Raw genomic sequence first — 16,380 nt, 5'->3', positions numbered from 1 at the left:
TAAATTAAATTATATAAAATTAAATTTTATATATATATATATATATATATATATATATATAATTTAATTAAATTTAAAGGTGCAGTGAAGCATCCTAGGCTGCCCCCTGGTGGATGCCGACATGAACGTTTTTGCATTTGAAAAATTAATATTCGAAATCATTCGTCAAAATAACTAAACTAACTTAACTTCATGTGTTGTTGTCAAAGGCTTCTGCAGCCCAAATCACTGGGTTGCTGTGAGTTTCCCACAGACCTCACCACCTCTGAGGATGCCTGCCATAGATGTGGGCAAAACATCAGGAGAAAATGCTGCTTCTGGGACATGGCCAGGCAGCCCGGAAAAAAACCTCACAGCAACTCACTAACTTAACTTGACCTAAGAATCTACATTACGTTAGGCTAGTTATTGTTAGTGAATATTTTTAAAGTGGCAATTTTGACAAGACTGCGCATGAGATTCGATGGCACATTAGACTTGAGTCCATGTGGTTGCTATTACTATTTCATTAGCCTATTATTATTATTATTATTAGTTAGATATTGGCCTTTTCTTGTTATATTTCAGTAGATATTAGTCTATGAATAACAATAATAATTTCCGTAGATATTGTCTTATTATTGTTGCTATTATTATATTTCAGTAGATATTAGCCTATTATAATTATAATAATAATAATAATAATATAAGAATATATTATTATTAGTCTATCCATCTATTAACAACAACAACAATAATTTCCATATTGTCTTATTATTATTGCTATTATTATATTTCAGTAGATATTAGCCTATTATTATTATATAATAAGAAGAGTATATTATTAGTCTATCAACAATAATAATAATTTCTGTAGATATTATCTTCTTCTTCTTCTTCTTCTTCTTCTTCTTATTATTATTATTATTATTATTATTATTATTATTATTGTGTTTCTGTCCCATCCGATGTCGAGTGACTTCAGTGCAAAATACCTTTGTGCTTTGAATCCAGGTAATGCCACAAATGCATGGACAGAAAAGGTATATATTTTTGATCAGAGATCTATGGTCAAGCCTCCTTAATTCCACCGGAAACTACAAATCCCAGCATGCTTTAAGGTATGGCAAAAGTGGGATGCAAAAGACAGACACTATAATGTGCAATGAGCTTCAAGGAATTGCAATGTGCTCTTCCCACCGCCAGCAGGTGGCGATCTTTACCTGCGCATAATAATAACAACAACAACAATAATAAAAATTAACAATAACAATAATAATAATTAACAACAGCCAGCAGAGTGTCTGCTGTGGACACATCTTGTGTTTCAAATAATAATAATAATAATAATAATAATAATAATAATAATAATAATAATAATAATAATACATCACATAATAATAATACATAATACATCACACAGTCCTAGACTCTTGGGAAGTGTTCGACTTGTGATTTTGTGATATGAAATCCAGCATATCTATCTTGTTTGCTGTGTCATACAATAATAATAATAATAATAATAATAATAATAATAATAATAATAATAATAATACATCACACAGTCCTAGACACTTGGGAAGTGTTCGACTTGTGATTTTGTGATACGAAATCCAGCATATCTATCTGGTTTGCTGTGTCATACAATAATAATAATAATAATAATAATAATAATAATAATAATAATAATAATACATCACACAGTCCCAGACACTTGGGAAGTGTTCGACTTGTGATTTTGTGATACGAAATCCAGCATATCTATCTTGTTTGCTGTGTCATAATAAAATAATAATAATAATAGTAATAATAATAATAATACATCACACAGTCCCAGACACTTGGGAAGTGTTCGACTTGTGATTTTGTGATACGAAATCCAGCATATCTATCTTGTTTGCTGTGTCATAATAAAATAATAATAATAATAGTAATAATAATAATAATACATCACACAGTCCTAGACACTTGGGAAGTGTTCGACTTGTGATTTTGTGATATGAAATCCAGCATATCTATCTTGTTTGCTGTGTCATAATAATAATAATAATAATAATAATAATGGAAAGTTGCCTTTCAACTTATTCTACAAAGCTTCCTGTTTTGTAGCAAATTTCCTATGAAATGTGTGACATGGGAATTCCTTGTGATATTATGAATTTTTCTCACAATTTCAATGATTGACAGTATAATAAGCTGCTGACAGGTCTGTAAATACACCTCCTTTGATCTGCTTCCTCTCAAAACTACCTTCTATGTGCCCATCCTCTGTTCGGATTATCAGCCAGCAAGCCAAATCGAGAGACAGCTTCCTAAGACCGACAGAGATACTCGCAGCAGGGACACCTCAGCAAGCAAGAGTCCAAAAGTGGCAGCCACACCAGAGGCACAACCAGTGGCCAGCTTGTGGTCAAAGGGAATCTAGAATAATGCCATGTTCTTCCATATCTCTTATATTTTGTACTTTTTTTTCTCAAAGGAACGATGTGTTGCCAAATTGGGTTAACACACCTTCCGCCCACACCTTGACCCACATCTGGAGAAGCCGGCACAGCGTTCCTTCCCGGGATTATTTATCCCTGCAAAAGGGCCTTGGCCTGGTTTCCCAAAATAACAGCTTTCTCCCCCTTTTATTTTTCTCCAAGAACAACATGCGCCCGAACAAGGACAAAGCAGCGCAGGACGTCTCCCGGGAAAGATCGGTTTGTTTATTCATTGAGGCATCCTCTCCAATTAATGAATGGCTACACGGATTTTCCATGGCCGTCGAAATGTCTTGTATTCGAGACCTGGTTTTATCCCCAAATCCTATTAGTATTATATTTCAGTAGTTATTAGCCTATTATTATTATTATTATTAGTATTATTATTAGTATTAGTATTATTATATTATATATTATTATATTATTATATTATTATTATTATTATTATTATTATTATTATATTATATTAGCCTATTATTATTATAATAGTTCAGTAGATATTAATCTATTATTGTTACTATATTTCTGTAGATATTAAAATAATATTATTATTATTTCAGTAGATATTCACCTATTTTAGTATTATTATTATTTCAGTAGATATTAGCCTATTATTATTATATTTCAGTAGATATTTGCCTATTTTTAGTATTATTATTATTTCAGTAGATATTCACCTATTATTATTATATTATATTTCAATAGATATTCACCTATTATTATTATTATTATTATTATTATATTTCAGTAGATATTCGCCTATTATTATTATTCAATATATATTCACCTATTATTATAATAATTATTTTTCAGTAGATATTCGCCTATTTTTAGTATTATTATTATTTCAGTAGATATTCACCTATTATTATTATATTATATTTCAGTAGATATTCACCTATTCTTATTTTATTTTATTTCAATAGATATTCACCTATTATTATTATTACTATTATTATTATATTTCAGTAGATATTTGCCTCTTATTATTATTCAATATATATTCGCCTATTTTTAGTATTATTATTATTTCAGTAGATATTAGCCTATTATTTTATTATATTTCAGTAGATATTCCCCTATTATTTTATTATATTTCAGTAGATATTCACCTATTATTATTTTATTATATTTCAATAGATATTCACTTATTATTATTTCAGCAGATATTTGCCTATTATTATTATTATTAATATATTTCAATATTTTAAGTTTTTGTTTAATATGTTGTTGTTGTTCGGGCTTGTCCCTGTTGTGAGCCCCCCGATAAAGTTTTTTTTTATTATTATTATTATTATTATTATTATTATTATTATTATTATTATTTTCACCTATTATTATTATTATTATTATATTTCAGTAGATATTAGCCTATTATGATTAAGTAGATATTAGCCTATTATTATTAGTACTAGCTGTGCCCGGCCACGCGTTGCTGTGGCAAAGTGGTGGTGGTATTGGTTAAAAGTTGTTGTAGAATTTTTATTTGACGTTATTTGTATTTTTTTAAATTAATTTCATTGTAACTTATCTTTTTTATTTATTATATTTTATTTTTTTGTTGTATTATTTTTAGTTATTTTGTTATTATAGTATTTTATTGTATTAATTTTTTTAGTGTTTTTATAGTATTATTTGTATTTTATTTTTTATTCTTTTATTAACACTGGGCTGAGTGGGTTGTTAGGAGACCAAGTGGATAGAGCTTAGCCTTCAAACTGGCAGCAATTGGATAAAAACCATTATTCCTCTCTCTCTAATTAGGACTTTATTTTTCTTTTCTTTTTGTTGTATCAACCTAGAGGCGTGGGTGATGGGTTGTGTTGTCAAATTTCGAGGTTGGGGGGCCTGTAGTTTTGTTGTTTTGTGGGTCGCCGTGATGCCATCACTCTTTTATATATATAGATTACAGTATTGTTATTAGATGTAGAATATCTACAGCAGGGGTCCTCAAACTTTTTAAGCCGAGGGCCGGTCCACAATCCTTCAGACTGTTGAGGGGCCGGATTATCATTTGAAAAAAAAAACAACAAACAAATTCCGATGCACACTGCACATGTCTTATTTGTAGTGTAAAAACAACAACAACAACAACAACAACAACACAACAACAACAAAAGAACAATACAATATTTAAAAATAAAAATAATTTTAACCAACATACATTTATCAGGATTTCAATGGGAAGTGTGCTCCTGCTTCTGGCCAATGAGATAGTCAAGTTAATTAGGGTTGTTGTTGTTGTTGTTGTTGTTGTTGTGTGCCTTCAAGTCATTTCAGACTTTGGGCGAGCCTAAGTCTAAAATGTACTTATTTATTATTTATTTATTTACTGCATTTATTTACTATATTTGTATCACACCCTTCTCACCCCAAAGGGGACTCAGAGTGGCTTACAAATTATATGTACATACAATATATTATATTATTAGCATAGCACTATATTAGCATTATATATTACTTTATTGAACTATACCACTAAACTGTAATATTATTAGTAATATTATATGTAATAGAGAATATATAATTAATATTATTATATGGTATTATTATTCGTGTTATATTGTATTACATTATAATATTATTATCAACATTATATGTATATACAATATATTATATTATAAAACTGAGGGCGGGGGCCAGGTAAATGACCTCGGAGGGCCGCATCCGGCCCCCGGGCCTTAGTTTGGGGATCCCTGATCTACAGAAAGGCTTTAGAGCTGCATGGGAGGGGGCTGGACTAGATGCCCTTTGGGGTTCCCCAGGGAACTCCCCGCGAATTCTCTGCACCAGAACAGAACCTCCTGATCCTGTCTTGTTTCTCTCTTCCGAAACAATGGCTTCTGACGATGATGCTGCTGCGCATCTTCTGAGGAATGAAAAAGGACGGGATGCTCTGTTTTTGGAAAGACGAAGGACGGCAAGCGCGCATGAATGATGCACGAGAGAGAGAAATAGAGAGAGAGAGAGAGCATCTCGTCTCCTTCTGCTTTCACTGACCGTCCCCTCCTCAAAGGTGACCTAGAAAAGGACACCTCGCAAACGTGTCTCCTCACTGGTTTATTTTTAAAGCCTTTCAAGAGAAGTTATTTTGCAAATGCGGCAGGGGCCCAGAATGCAAGCCTATCTATTGCAAAGGTCATCTAGTCCATCCCCTTCCATGTAGACTTGGAGGGGACCCCAAAGGTCATCTAGTCCATCCCCTTCCATGTAGACTTGGAGGGGACCCCAAAGGTCATCTAGTCCATCCCCTTCCATGTAGACTTGGAGGGGACCCCAAAGGTCATCTAGTCCATCCCCTTCCATGTAGACTTGGAGGGGACCCCAAAGGTCATCTAGTCCATCCCCTTCCATGTAGACTTGGAGGGGACCCCAAAGGTCATCTAGTCCATCCCCTTCCATGTAGACTTGGAGGGGACCCCAAAGGTCATCTAGTCCATCCCCTTCCATGTAGACTTGGAGGGGACCCCAAAGGTCGTCTAGTCCATCCCCTTCCATGTAGACTTGGAGGGGACCCCAAAGGTCATCTAGTCCATCCCCTTCCATGTAGACTTGGATGGGACCCCAAAGGTCATCTAGTCCATCCTCTTCCATATAGTGGGAGGGGTCTCCAATGGTCAACTAGTCCATCCCATTTCTATGTAGAGTTAGAGGGAACCCCAAAGGCCATCTAGTCCATCCTATTTCCATGTAGATTCATAAGGGACCCCAAAGGTCATCTAGTCCATCCCCTTCCATGTAGACTTGGAGGGGACCCCAAAGGTCATCTAGTCCATCCCCTTCCATGTAGACTTGGATGGGACCCCAAAGGTCATCTAGTCCATCCTCTTCCATATAGTGGGAGGGGGTCTCCAATGGTCATCTAGTCCATCCCATTTCTATGTAGAGTTAGAGGGAACCCCAAAGGTCATCTAGTCCATCCTATTTCCATGTAGATTCATAAGGGAACCCAAAGGCCATCTAGTCCATCCTATTTCCATGTAGAGTCAGTGGGACCCCAAAGGTCATCTAGTCCAGTCCCATGTAGAGTCGGTGGGACCCCAAAGGCCATCTAGTCCATCCTATTTCCATGTAGAGTCAGTGGGACCCCAAAGGTCATCTAGTCCAGTCCCATGTAGAGTCGGTGGGACCCCAAAGGTCATCTAGTCCATCCTCTTCCATATAGTCAAAGGGGTCCCCAATGGTCATCTAGTCCATCCCATTTCTATGTAGAGTTAGAGGGAACCCCAAAGGCCATCTAGTCCATCCTATTTCCATGTAGATTCATAAGGGACCCCAAAGGCCATCTAGAAATAATAATAATAATAATAATAATAATAATAATAATAATAATAATAGTTTTATTTTTGTACCCCGCCACCATCTCCCCAGAGGGACTCGGGGCAGCTTACAGATATAAAACCAACATACAATAATATCAAATACAAAAACACACAAATAAATGTAAAAGGCATTAAAAATCACAATCATTATAAAACACTTGAGAAACACAGCAATAAAAACATAAAATGAGCTGGGCAAAGTGCACTGAGTGGAACTTGTAAACAAGAAGGAAGTTAAGGTGCTACAAGGTCTAGTCCATCCTATTTCCATGTAGAGTCAGTGGGACCCCAAAGGTCATCTAGTCCATCCTCTTTCTATGTAGAGTTGGAGGGAATAATAATAATAATAATAATAAACTTTATTTATACCCCGCCACCATCTCCCCATGGGGACTCAGGGCAGCTCACATGGGGCAAGGCCCGACTATAATAATAATAATAATAATAATAATAATAATAATAATAATAACTTTATTTTTATACCCCGCCCCATCTCCCCGAAGGGACTCGGGGCGGCTTACATGGGGCCTGGCCCGATAAAACAATCAAATATCAAAACACAGCAATAAAACAGTTATCCAATAAAAACATCAATTACAGTAAAAACAATCGTTAAAATCAACATAAAACATACAATATTAACACTGGAGACTAATTCATAGAACCCGGGCAACGTGCAACATGTGCCGAAATGGGCCGAAATGGGGAAGGTAATTTCACAGTTAAAATGGACAAAGTGCAATATAGCATTGGCTATATTAAATTTGTTTTTGTAAATTGTGACTAGCACAATTTACAAAAACAACAGCATAAATACATTGAACAATACACAATAAAAATAAAACACAGTAAGACAATAAAACAAGAGTTAATACAACAGTAATAATATCAACCAACCACCAAAGGTGGAACCCCAAAGGTCATCTAGTCCAGCGCCCTCCTATTTTTAAGTGAGGCTTTTCTTTCTAAGAGTGCAAACTACAACTCCTAAAGCCTTCAAAGTGGGGCCAGACTGCCTCCCTTTAGTACCAAGGAGAGCTCCCAAAGAGCTAATAGTATAAAATAATCATAATAATAATATATTGTATACTATATATAATATAATATATAGTAATTATATATATATAATTCTAATAGTATAACATACTAATAATATATTGCATACTATATATAATACAATATATATATATATATATATATATATATATAAAATATTATAATGTAATATAATATAATACTACAAATATTAATACAATGTAATACAGTAGGGTCTCACTTATCCAACACTCGCTTATCCAACGTTCTGGATTATCCAACACATTTTGGTAGTCAATGTTTTCAATATATCGTGATATTTTGGTGCTAAATTCATAAATACAGTAATTACTACATAGCACTACTGCTTATTGAACTACTTTTTCTACCAAATTTGTTGTCTAACATGATGTTTTGGTCCTTAATTTGTAAAATCATAACCTAATTTGATGTGTAATAGGCTTTTCCTTAATCCCTCCTTATTATCCAACATATTCGCTTATCCAACATTCTGCCGGCCCATTTATGTTGGATAAGTGAGACTCTACTGTATATAAAAACAATATTGTAATAAACTAATACGAATATATTAAATATAATACTGCATTGCGCTCCTATTCACTTTTTCCGACTCCAAATAATAAAATAAAAATAAAAATAAAATAAAATAGGAATTTCCTTGCAAAAAAAAAAAAGGAGCCTGCAGGAGCAGCAGCAGCAGCAGTCAAGCCGGCGCCTGGGAGTGGGCGGCGCCTCAGCCAATCAGAAGCCTCCCCGGCCGCGCGCGCCGGGTCCTCGCTCTCTGATTGGCTCCGGCGCGCCTGGCTGGGAGCATAAAAGAGCGCCCGCTCTGGCTTGAGGCTCCAGAAAGGGAAAAAATCCAGCTTTCAAAGGCCATCCTTGAAGCAAAATTGCTGCTGAATTGCTTTCCTGTCTTGGAGAATAACGCCACTTTTGCAAGGTAAGCAACACCCATCAAAAGCAGGAGAAATCCTCTCTTAATGGCTTGGATTTGGGATAGTTTTAAAATAATTTTTTTGGTTTGTTTTCCAAAGCAAGGAATTAATTTGCAGAAAATTAGAACTTTTTGAAGTTTCCTTTTTTTCCCAGTGCAATAGAAACTGCACTTGTTGCAAGAAAGAAAGGAAAACAAGTCTAGGATGTAGGGAGAAAAGACATGAAAGAGATGCAAAGGAAAAAGAACATGTTACATAGAACATGGAGAAGATGGATGCAGGGAAAATATTTATTTATTTGCAATATTTATATCCCACCCTTCTCACCTCGAAGGGGACTCGGAGCGGTTTACAAATTATATGTACATACTATATATTATATTGTTAGCATAGCACAATATTAGCATTGTATATTACTATATTGTACTAAACCACTATACTGCAATATTATTAGAAATATTACATTAATGTATAATATATAATTAATATTATTATATTGCATTATTATTAGCATTATGCTGCATTACATTATAGTATTATCAATATTATATATGTATATACAATATATTATTATATATTATGGTATATTATATTGTATATTATTATACAATATTATATATACAGTAGAGTCTCACTTATCCAACATAAACGGGCCGGCAGAACGTTGGATAAGCGAATATGTTGGATTTTAAGGAGGGATTAAGGAAAAGCCTATTAAAATGTCACATTTCATTATGATTTTACAAATTAAGCACCAAAACATCATGTTTTACAACAAATTTAACAGAAAAAGCAGTTCAATACGCAGTAATGCTATGTTGTAATTACTGTATTTACGAATTTAGTACCAAAATATCACGATGTATTGAAAACATTGACTACAAAAATGGCTTGGATAATCCAGAAGCTTGGATAAGCGAGACTCGACTGTATATATTACTATATTGTACTAGACCACTATACTGCAATATTTTTAGTAATATTACATTAATGTATAATATATATTATATTGTATTATTATTAGCATTACATTGCATTACATTATAATATTATCAATATTATATATGTATATACAATATATTATTATATATTATGGTATATTATATTGTATATTATACAATATTATATATATTTATAATATTATCAATATTATATATGTATATACAATATATTATAAGCCGCCCTGAGTCCCCTTTGGGGAGATAGAGGCGGGGTATAAAAATAGAGTTATTATTATTATTATTATGGTATATTATATTGTATATTATTATACAATATTATATATATATTAGCATAGTTATTATATATAGCATAATAACACCACGCAGACAGGGAAAATGGGAGAAACAACACCACAAAGACAGGGAAAATTCTATCATTTTGAGACGGTCTGTACTTTATTTACTATTTACTACTATTATCCTTGCAGGCCCGCTCCCATGTGGCTGCTGGACAAAGTCCGCTCCTCTTCGGAGGACGGGACCCCCCCCTCGGCCTCTCTGTCCACGTCTCTGTCCGGCCAGGCCGCCCCGTTTGCCAACATCCTGACCCCGGACCGCATCCCGGAGTTCTGCATCCCCCCGCGCCTGGCGCCCGTCTCCCCGCCCTCGAGGAGCCCCGGCTCGGGTTTCGTGCCCCACCGGTGCCTCACCGAGACCGGCCTGCAGGCCAAGGAGCCCTTCCTGCCGCACCTGATCCAGGTGGAAAGCGTCGAGGAGGAAGAGGAGGAAGAGGAGGACGGGACCAATTCGGACCCCCGCTCGCAGGCCGCGCTGTCTTTGCCCCATTTCCAAAAGGCACAGACGTCGTACGGGTTTTGCACCTTGTTGGAGAGTCCGCACACACGGCGGAAGGAGTCCATCTTCCATCGCGAAGGACTTGACCTTGGCCTGAGTCTGCCACGATCGCGGTCGAGTAGTTACAGCGGCCGAGAACTGACCGTTCCCACCCAGACAACTGGGCCGCGGTTTGGTAGTTATAGTGGCAGAGAACTGACCGTTCCTATCCACACAACCGGACCTATTGCCGTCCGGTCACTTCAAGAACTGACCATTCCCACCCATACAACTGGATTGCGGTCTGGTAGTTATAGCGGCCGAGAACTGACTGTTCCGATCCCGACAACCGGACCTATCGCCGTCCATTCGCTTCAACGGCAGAGTCAGTGCGTATGGGACAGCGACACGACCGTTTCGTCCACCGACTCGTCCCCGATTGGCTCCCCCCGTTTGGGACAACGTTGGGGGTCGCTCTTCAAAGCGTTGAGCCACGACGGATTGCTCAAATCCAAAAGCAACGGCGTCCGAACTGGCCGAACCGGGTCCTTGTCCGCAGACGAAAGCGGCAGCTCCACGGACAGCAGCCCCAACGCGACGCGGCGCTCCTCGGAGAGCCTTTGCGAGCCTTCTCCTCGTTCGTACAGCGTCTCCGCGCTCCCCGTTTTCCCCATTGAGTTGGAGAGGCTGAGCCGCGAGAGCGTGATCCACATCAGCCCGGCGGCCATCGTCCGTCTGTCTTCGGACTACTGCCCGCACAACCGCCGCCTCCGCGTCCGGCTCATCAGCGCCGAGGGTCTCTACCCGCCCTCGGCCGACCCCAAAGGCATCCACTGCTGCGTCTCGTTCGCCCTGATGCCGGGGAAGGCCCAGAAGCAGCGCAGCACCGGCATCAAGCGCAGCCGCAACCCCATCTTCAAGGAGGACTTCTTCTTCGTCGGCCTGGCCGAGGACGACCTCTACGACTTCGCACTGCGGATAAAGGCCGTCAACAAGGGCAGCGGCGTCAAGAGGGACCTGGTCCTGGCCGAGAGCCGCGTGGCGCTCCACCTCCTCCTTGCCGCGTGAACTCGGCCCGGTTCTGTCTTCATTGCAACCGGCCAGGCCTGGGCCAACTGCGGCCCTCCCGCCAGGTGTCCTGGACTCGGACTCCCGTAACGTGGGTATGCAGATGATCCCTTGATTGAATTAAGTGTCCAATTCCATGAGGACAAAGACCTGGGCCAACTGCGGCCCTCCCTCCAGGGTTTTTGGTCTCAGACTCCCATAACGTGGGTATGCAGATGATCCCTTGATTGAATTAAGTGTTCAATTAAGTGTCCAATTCCACAAGGACAAAGACCTGGGCCAACTGCGGCCCTCCCGCCAGGTGTCCTGGACTCAGACTCCCATAATGTGGGTATGCAGATGATCCCTTGATTGAATTAAGTGTTCAATTAAGTGTCCAATTCCACAAGGACAAAGACCTGGGCCAACTGCGGCCCTCCCGCCAGGTGTCCTGGACTCAGACTCCCATAATGTGGGTATGCAGATGATCCCTTGATTGAATTAAGTGTTCAATTAAGTGTCCAATTCCACAAGGACAAAGACCTGGGCCAACTGCGGCCCTCCCGCCAGGTGTCCTGGACTCAGACTCCCATAATGTGGGTATGCAGATGATCCCTTGATTGAATTAAGTGTTCAATTAAGTGTCCAATTCCACAAGGACAAAGACCTGGGCCAACTGCGGCCCTCCCGCCAGGTGTCCTGGACTCAGACTCCCATAATGTGGGTATGCAGATGATCCCTTGATTGAATTAAGTGTTCAATTAAGTGTCCAATTCCACAAGGACAAAGACCTGGGCCAACTGCGGCCCTCCCGCCAGGTGTCCTGGACTCAGACTCCCATAATGTGGGTATGCAGATGATCCCTTGATTGAATTAAGTGTTCAATTAAGTGTCCAATTCCACAAGGACAAAGACCTGGGCCAACTGCGGCCCTCCCGCCAGGTGTCCTGGACTCAGACTCCCATAACGTGGGTATGCAGATGATCCCTTGATTGACTTTGCCCATGTTAGGAATTATTTTTCATTGCAACCGTACAGATGTTATTTATTTTATTATTGTGTGTGTGTTGACTCCCTTTTTCTATTTTAATAAATTGCATTATTTTAAAAATAAATTATTTTTAAAGTTAAAAATAAAGTGTCTGTGTCTTTTGGTTCATAGGGTTTCCTAAAGCCAGGGTTTACTGAGAGGTGGTTTTATCAATTCCTTCCCCAGATATATAGCTTACAGAACCAGATACAAATTGGTGGCCTCCCATCCAAATACCAACCAGGGCTGTAGATGCATCTGATGGAAGTTTGCCATACAATGGGGCTGTTTGCAGCAAAAGAGCAGCTCAACCTGTTCCAGTTTAAAATCAAACGATCCCATGCATTTTGCAAAAACGAAAACAACTAGGTCTGATAAAGCTTTGCGTGAACTACCAAAGAACACTGTGAACCTTCTAAGCTTTCCAATGCATTAAGGGACAGCATTGTTTGAAACGTCCCCAGTCTCCACGTAGGATGTGCATTATGATGCACATGAAACGTACATTGCAAGGCAAGCAACGGCGCAAAGAAAGTCCAAAAAGTCTGCAAACAAATTTAAGGTAAACAAGATTGGAAGGACTGTTTCCTTGGTGAGCTGGAGAGACAACAAACAAGAATTATAACTATAATTATATAATCTATATATATAAAAGAGTGATGGCATCAGGGCAGCGGACAAAACAACCAAACTACAGGCCCCCCAACCTCGAAATTTGACAACACAACCCATCATTCATGGCTCTAGGTTGATACAACAAAAAGAAAAGAAAAATAAAGTTTTAATTACAGGGAGAGGAATAATAGTTTTTATCCAATTGCTGCCAGTTTGAAGGCTAAGCTCCGCCCACTTGGTCTCCTAGCAACCTACTCAGCCCAGGGGACAGGCACAGTTAGGCCTCACTTAGGCCTCTTCCACAGATTATCAGATTTGAACTGGATTATATGGCAGTGTAGACTCAAGGCCCTTCCACACAGCTATATAACCCATTTGGAATCTTATATTATCTGCTTTGAACTGGATTATTTTGACTCCACACTGCCATATAATCCACTTCGGTGTGCATACTAAACATAAAGACAACCATACAACAGACATTCAATACCACCACCACCTCAACAATTTCTCACCAACACCACCAGACAACAACACAGCAACGCGTGGCCGGGCACAGCTAGTATTATATATAATGCACCTTATATAATCATACTTGGCGCCTGCGTGGCTTTTCCTTGCCTTCGTAGCCAACAATAACAATAACCTTGCTGAGTGTTGAGAGGAAGTTCTCAATCAGCAGAGAAATCTAACAGGCCGTAATAAAAGCATCTTTGCCGTTTCCTAATTGCTGCCTTCCTTAAGGAAATGAGAGCCTCCTCACTCAGCGCCCGGGGCAGAAACGTTTCCTGCAAATCTCTGGCCCAAAGCCATTGCCAGATTGGCCAACGTTCATTAATAGCCTCAGTTTCCCAAAAGGAAGAAGGCTGGGTTCCCGGCAGAAGGGGGTTGGGATGGATGGCCTTTGAGGGTCCCTTCCAACACTAGGATTCTATTATTATTATTATTATTATTATTATTATTATTATTATTATTATTATTATTATTATTGTATGACACAGCAAACAAGATAGATATGCTAGATTTCGTATCACAAAATCACAAGTCGAACACTTCCCAAGTGTCTAGGACTGTGATGTATTATTATTATTATTATTATTATTATTATTATTATTATTATTATTATTATGACACAGCAAACAAGATAGATATGCTGGATTTCATATCACAAAATCACAAGTCGAACACTTCCCAAGTGTCTAGGACTGTGTGATGTATTATTATTATTATTATTATTATTATGACACAGCAAACAAGATAGATATGCTGGATTTCGTATCACAAAATCACAAGTCGAACACTTCCCAAGTGTCTAGGACTGTGTGATGTATTATTATTATTATTATTATTATTATGACACAGCAAACAAGATAGATATGCTAGATTTCGTATCACAAAATCACAAGTCGAACACTTCCCAAGTGTCTAGGACTGTGATGTATTATTATTATTATTATTATTATTATTATTATTATTATTATTATTATTTTATTATGACCCAGCAAACAACATAGATATGCTGGATTTCGTTTCACAAAATCACAAGTCGAACACTTCCCAAGTGTCTAGGACTGTGTGATGTATTATTATTATTATTATTATTATTATTATTATTATTATTATTATTATTATTATGACACAGCAAACAAGATAGATATGCTGGATTTCGTATCACAAAATCACAAGTCGAACACTTCCCAAGTGTCTAGGACTGTGTGATGTATTTTCGAATGATGCGCGCAGATCCCATTATTATTATTATTATTATCATCCAGGGGCTGGATGGCCATCAGTCAGGAGAGATCAGATTGTGCCTATAATAATAATAATAATAACAACAACAACAACTATTATTATGATGCAGGGGCTGGGTGGCCATCTGTCGGGAGGAATTGGATTGTGCTTTTTCTTTATGGCAGAAGGGGGTTGGACTGGATGGCCTTTGGGTGCCCCATCCAACTCTAGGATTTTGTTATTATGAGTTTCCCATCTCAACGTACGTCACCAGGACCGTTTGCATTGCGTTACGAGAGAGACGGGTAAATAGAGGCAATGGCCACTCAATGTGTTTTTCCTCTTTTTTCTCTCTCTTCTGGGAAGAGAATTGTGTACAGAAACACACTGGAAAACAGCGGCGTTACATAACGCTTGGCCATAAAGAGGCACTGATCCATATGCGGTCCACTGGAGATGCTTTTAGTCTCTTCTCTGCTCATGTGTCAATGCTCAGTGCTCAAAGATCGCTTGGCACGGAGCAATCGTAATTTTAAAGGGCAAAGAGTTCGTCTACGCTGCGGAATTAACCCACTTTGACGCCACTTTAACGCTACAATGAAGAAACGAGCCGCGAACATTCATTATTTTATTGATTTGTTATATTTGCCATATATCTTTTACCCTCATGCGCACACGCGCACACACATACACAACAAATATCATAAACCGCTAATCGGTTTTGTGCAGAGAGGTTTTGTATCCACTCTTTCTATTGACCTTTGGGCTCAACCAGAAGCAGGGCGTTTATGTGTCCTAATTATGCACATTACACGTGTGTGTGTACATATACATACATATACACATATACATATATCCACACACTTCTTTCCTAAATTGCCTCAAAAGTAAATACAGGCAGCCTCCAAGTTGTGTAGCTTTGCTCTTAAGTTGAATTTGTGTGCAAGTCAGAACAGGGATATTTCTTAAGTCTAACTCCAGCTGTATACAATAATATATAATATAATGATATTATATTATCAAGCTTGCTTTTAAGTTGTATTTGTATGCAAGTGGGAACAGGGACATTTCTTAAGTCTAACTCCAGCTGTATACAATAATATATAATATAATGATATTATATTATCAAGCTTACTCTTGTTGAATTTGTATGCAAGTCAGAAATTACTGTGGTATAATAAAACAGAACAATATAATCTCTAAAATCAGGACAGTAAATGAAGAACAACACTCTGAAAATGGGAATTCCAGACAGGAAACAATCAGGGCCAGCTAACATCTGCCAACAATGGATTCCACCAGGGAGGAAGCTAAGAAGGGAGAAAAGTAGTGTGTATTATCAAAGTCATTATTTTTACTATTATTATTATTATTAATATTATTATGACTGTGTTGAATTTGTAT

The 16,380-nt window shown here is 38.1% G+C and overlaps 1 protein-coding gene across 1 annotated transcript; it reads left to right on the top strand.

The window, feature by feature from the left end:
- The first annotated feature begins 8,637 nt into the window (after positions 1-8,637).
- LOC103282971 (C2 calcium-dependent domain-containing protein 4C) lies at positions 8,638-13,159 on the top strand. Its single transcript, XM_008125725.2, has 2 exons — positions 8,638-8,780; positions 10,205-13,159. Exon 2 carries the CDS (start codon positions 10,215-10,217, stop codon positions 11,616-11,618), a length of 1,404 nt encoding a protein of 467 aa, XP_008123932.1. The 5' UTR covers positions 8,638-8,780; positions 10,205-10,214; the 3' UTR covers positions 11,619-13,159.
- The last annotated feature ends 3,221 nt before the right edge of the window (positions 13,160-16,380 follow it).

This window comes from Anolis carolinensis, unplaced genomic scaffold (assembly GCF_035594765.1).
Source record: "Anolis carolinensis isolate JA03-04 unplaced genomic scaffold, rAnoCar3.1.pri scaffold_11, whole genome shotgun sequence".
Lineage (NCBI taxonomy): Eukaryota > Metazoa > Chordata > Lepidosauria > Squamata > Dactyloidae > Anolis > Anolis carolinensis.
The sequence above is the reverse complement of the archived record's forward strand: the minus strand, read 5'-3'. Positions and strand labels throughout refer to the sequence as shown.

What these genes read in the sequence shown, in the direction of transcription:
- LOC103282971 (XM_008125725.2), top strand. Translation starts at nt 10,215, where the DNA reads ATGTGGCTGCTGGACAAAGTCCGCTCCTCTTCGGAGGACGGGACCCCC.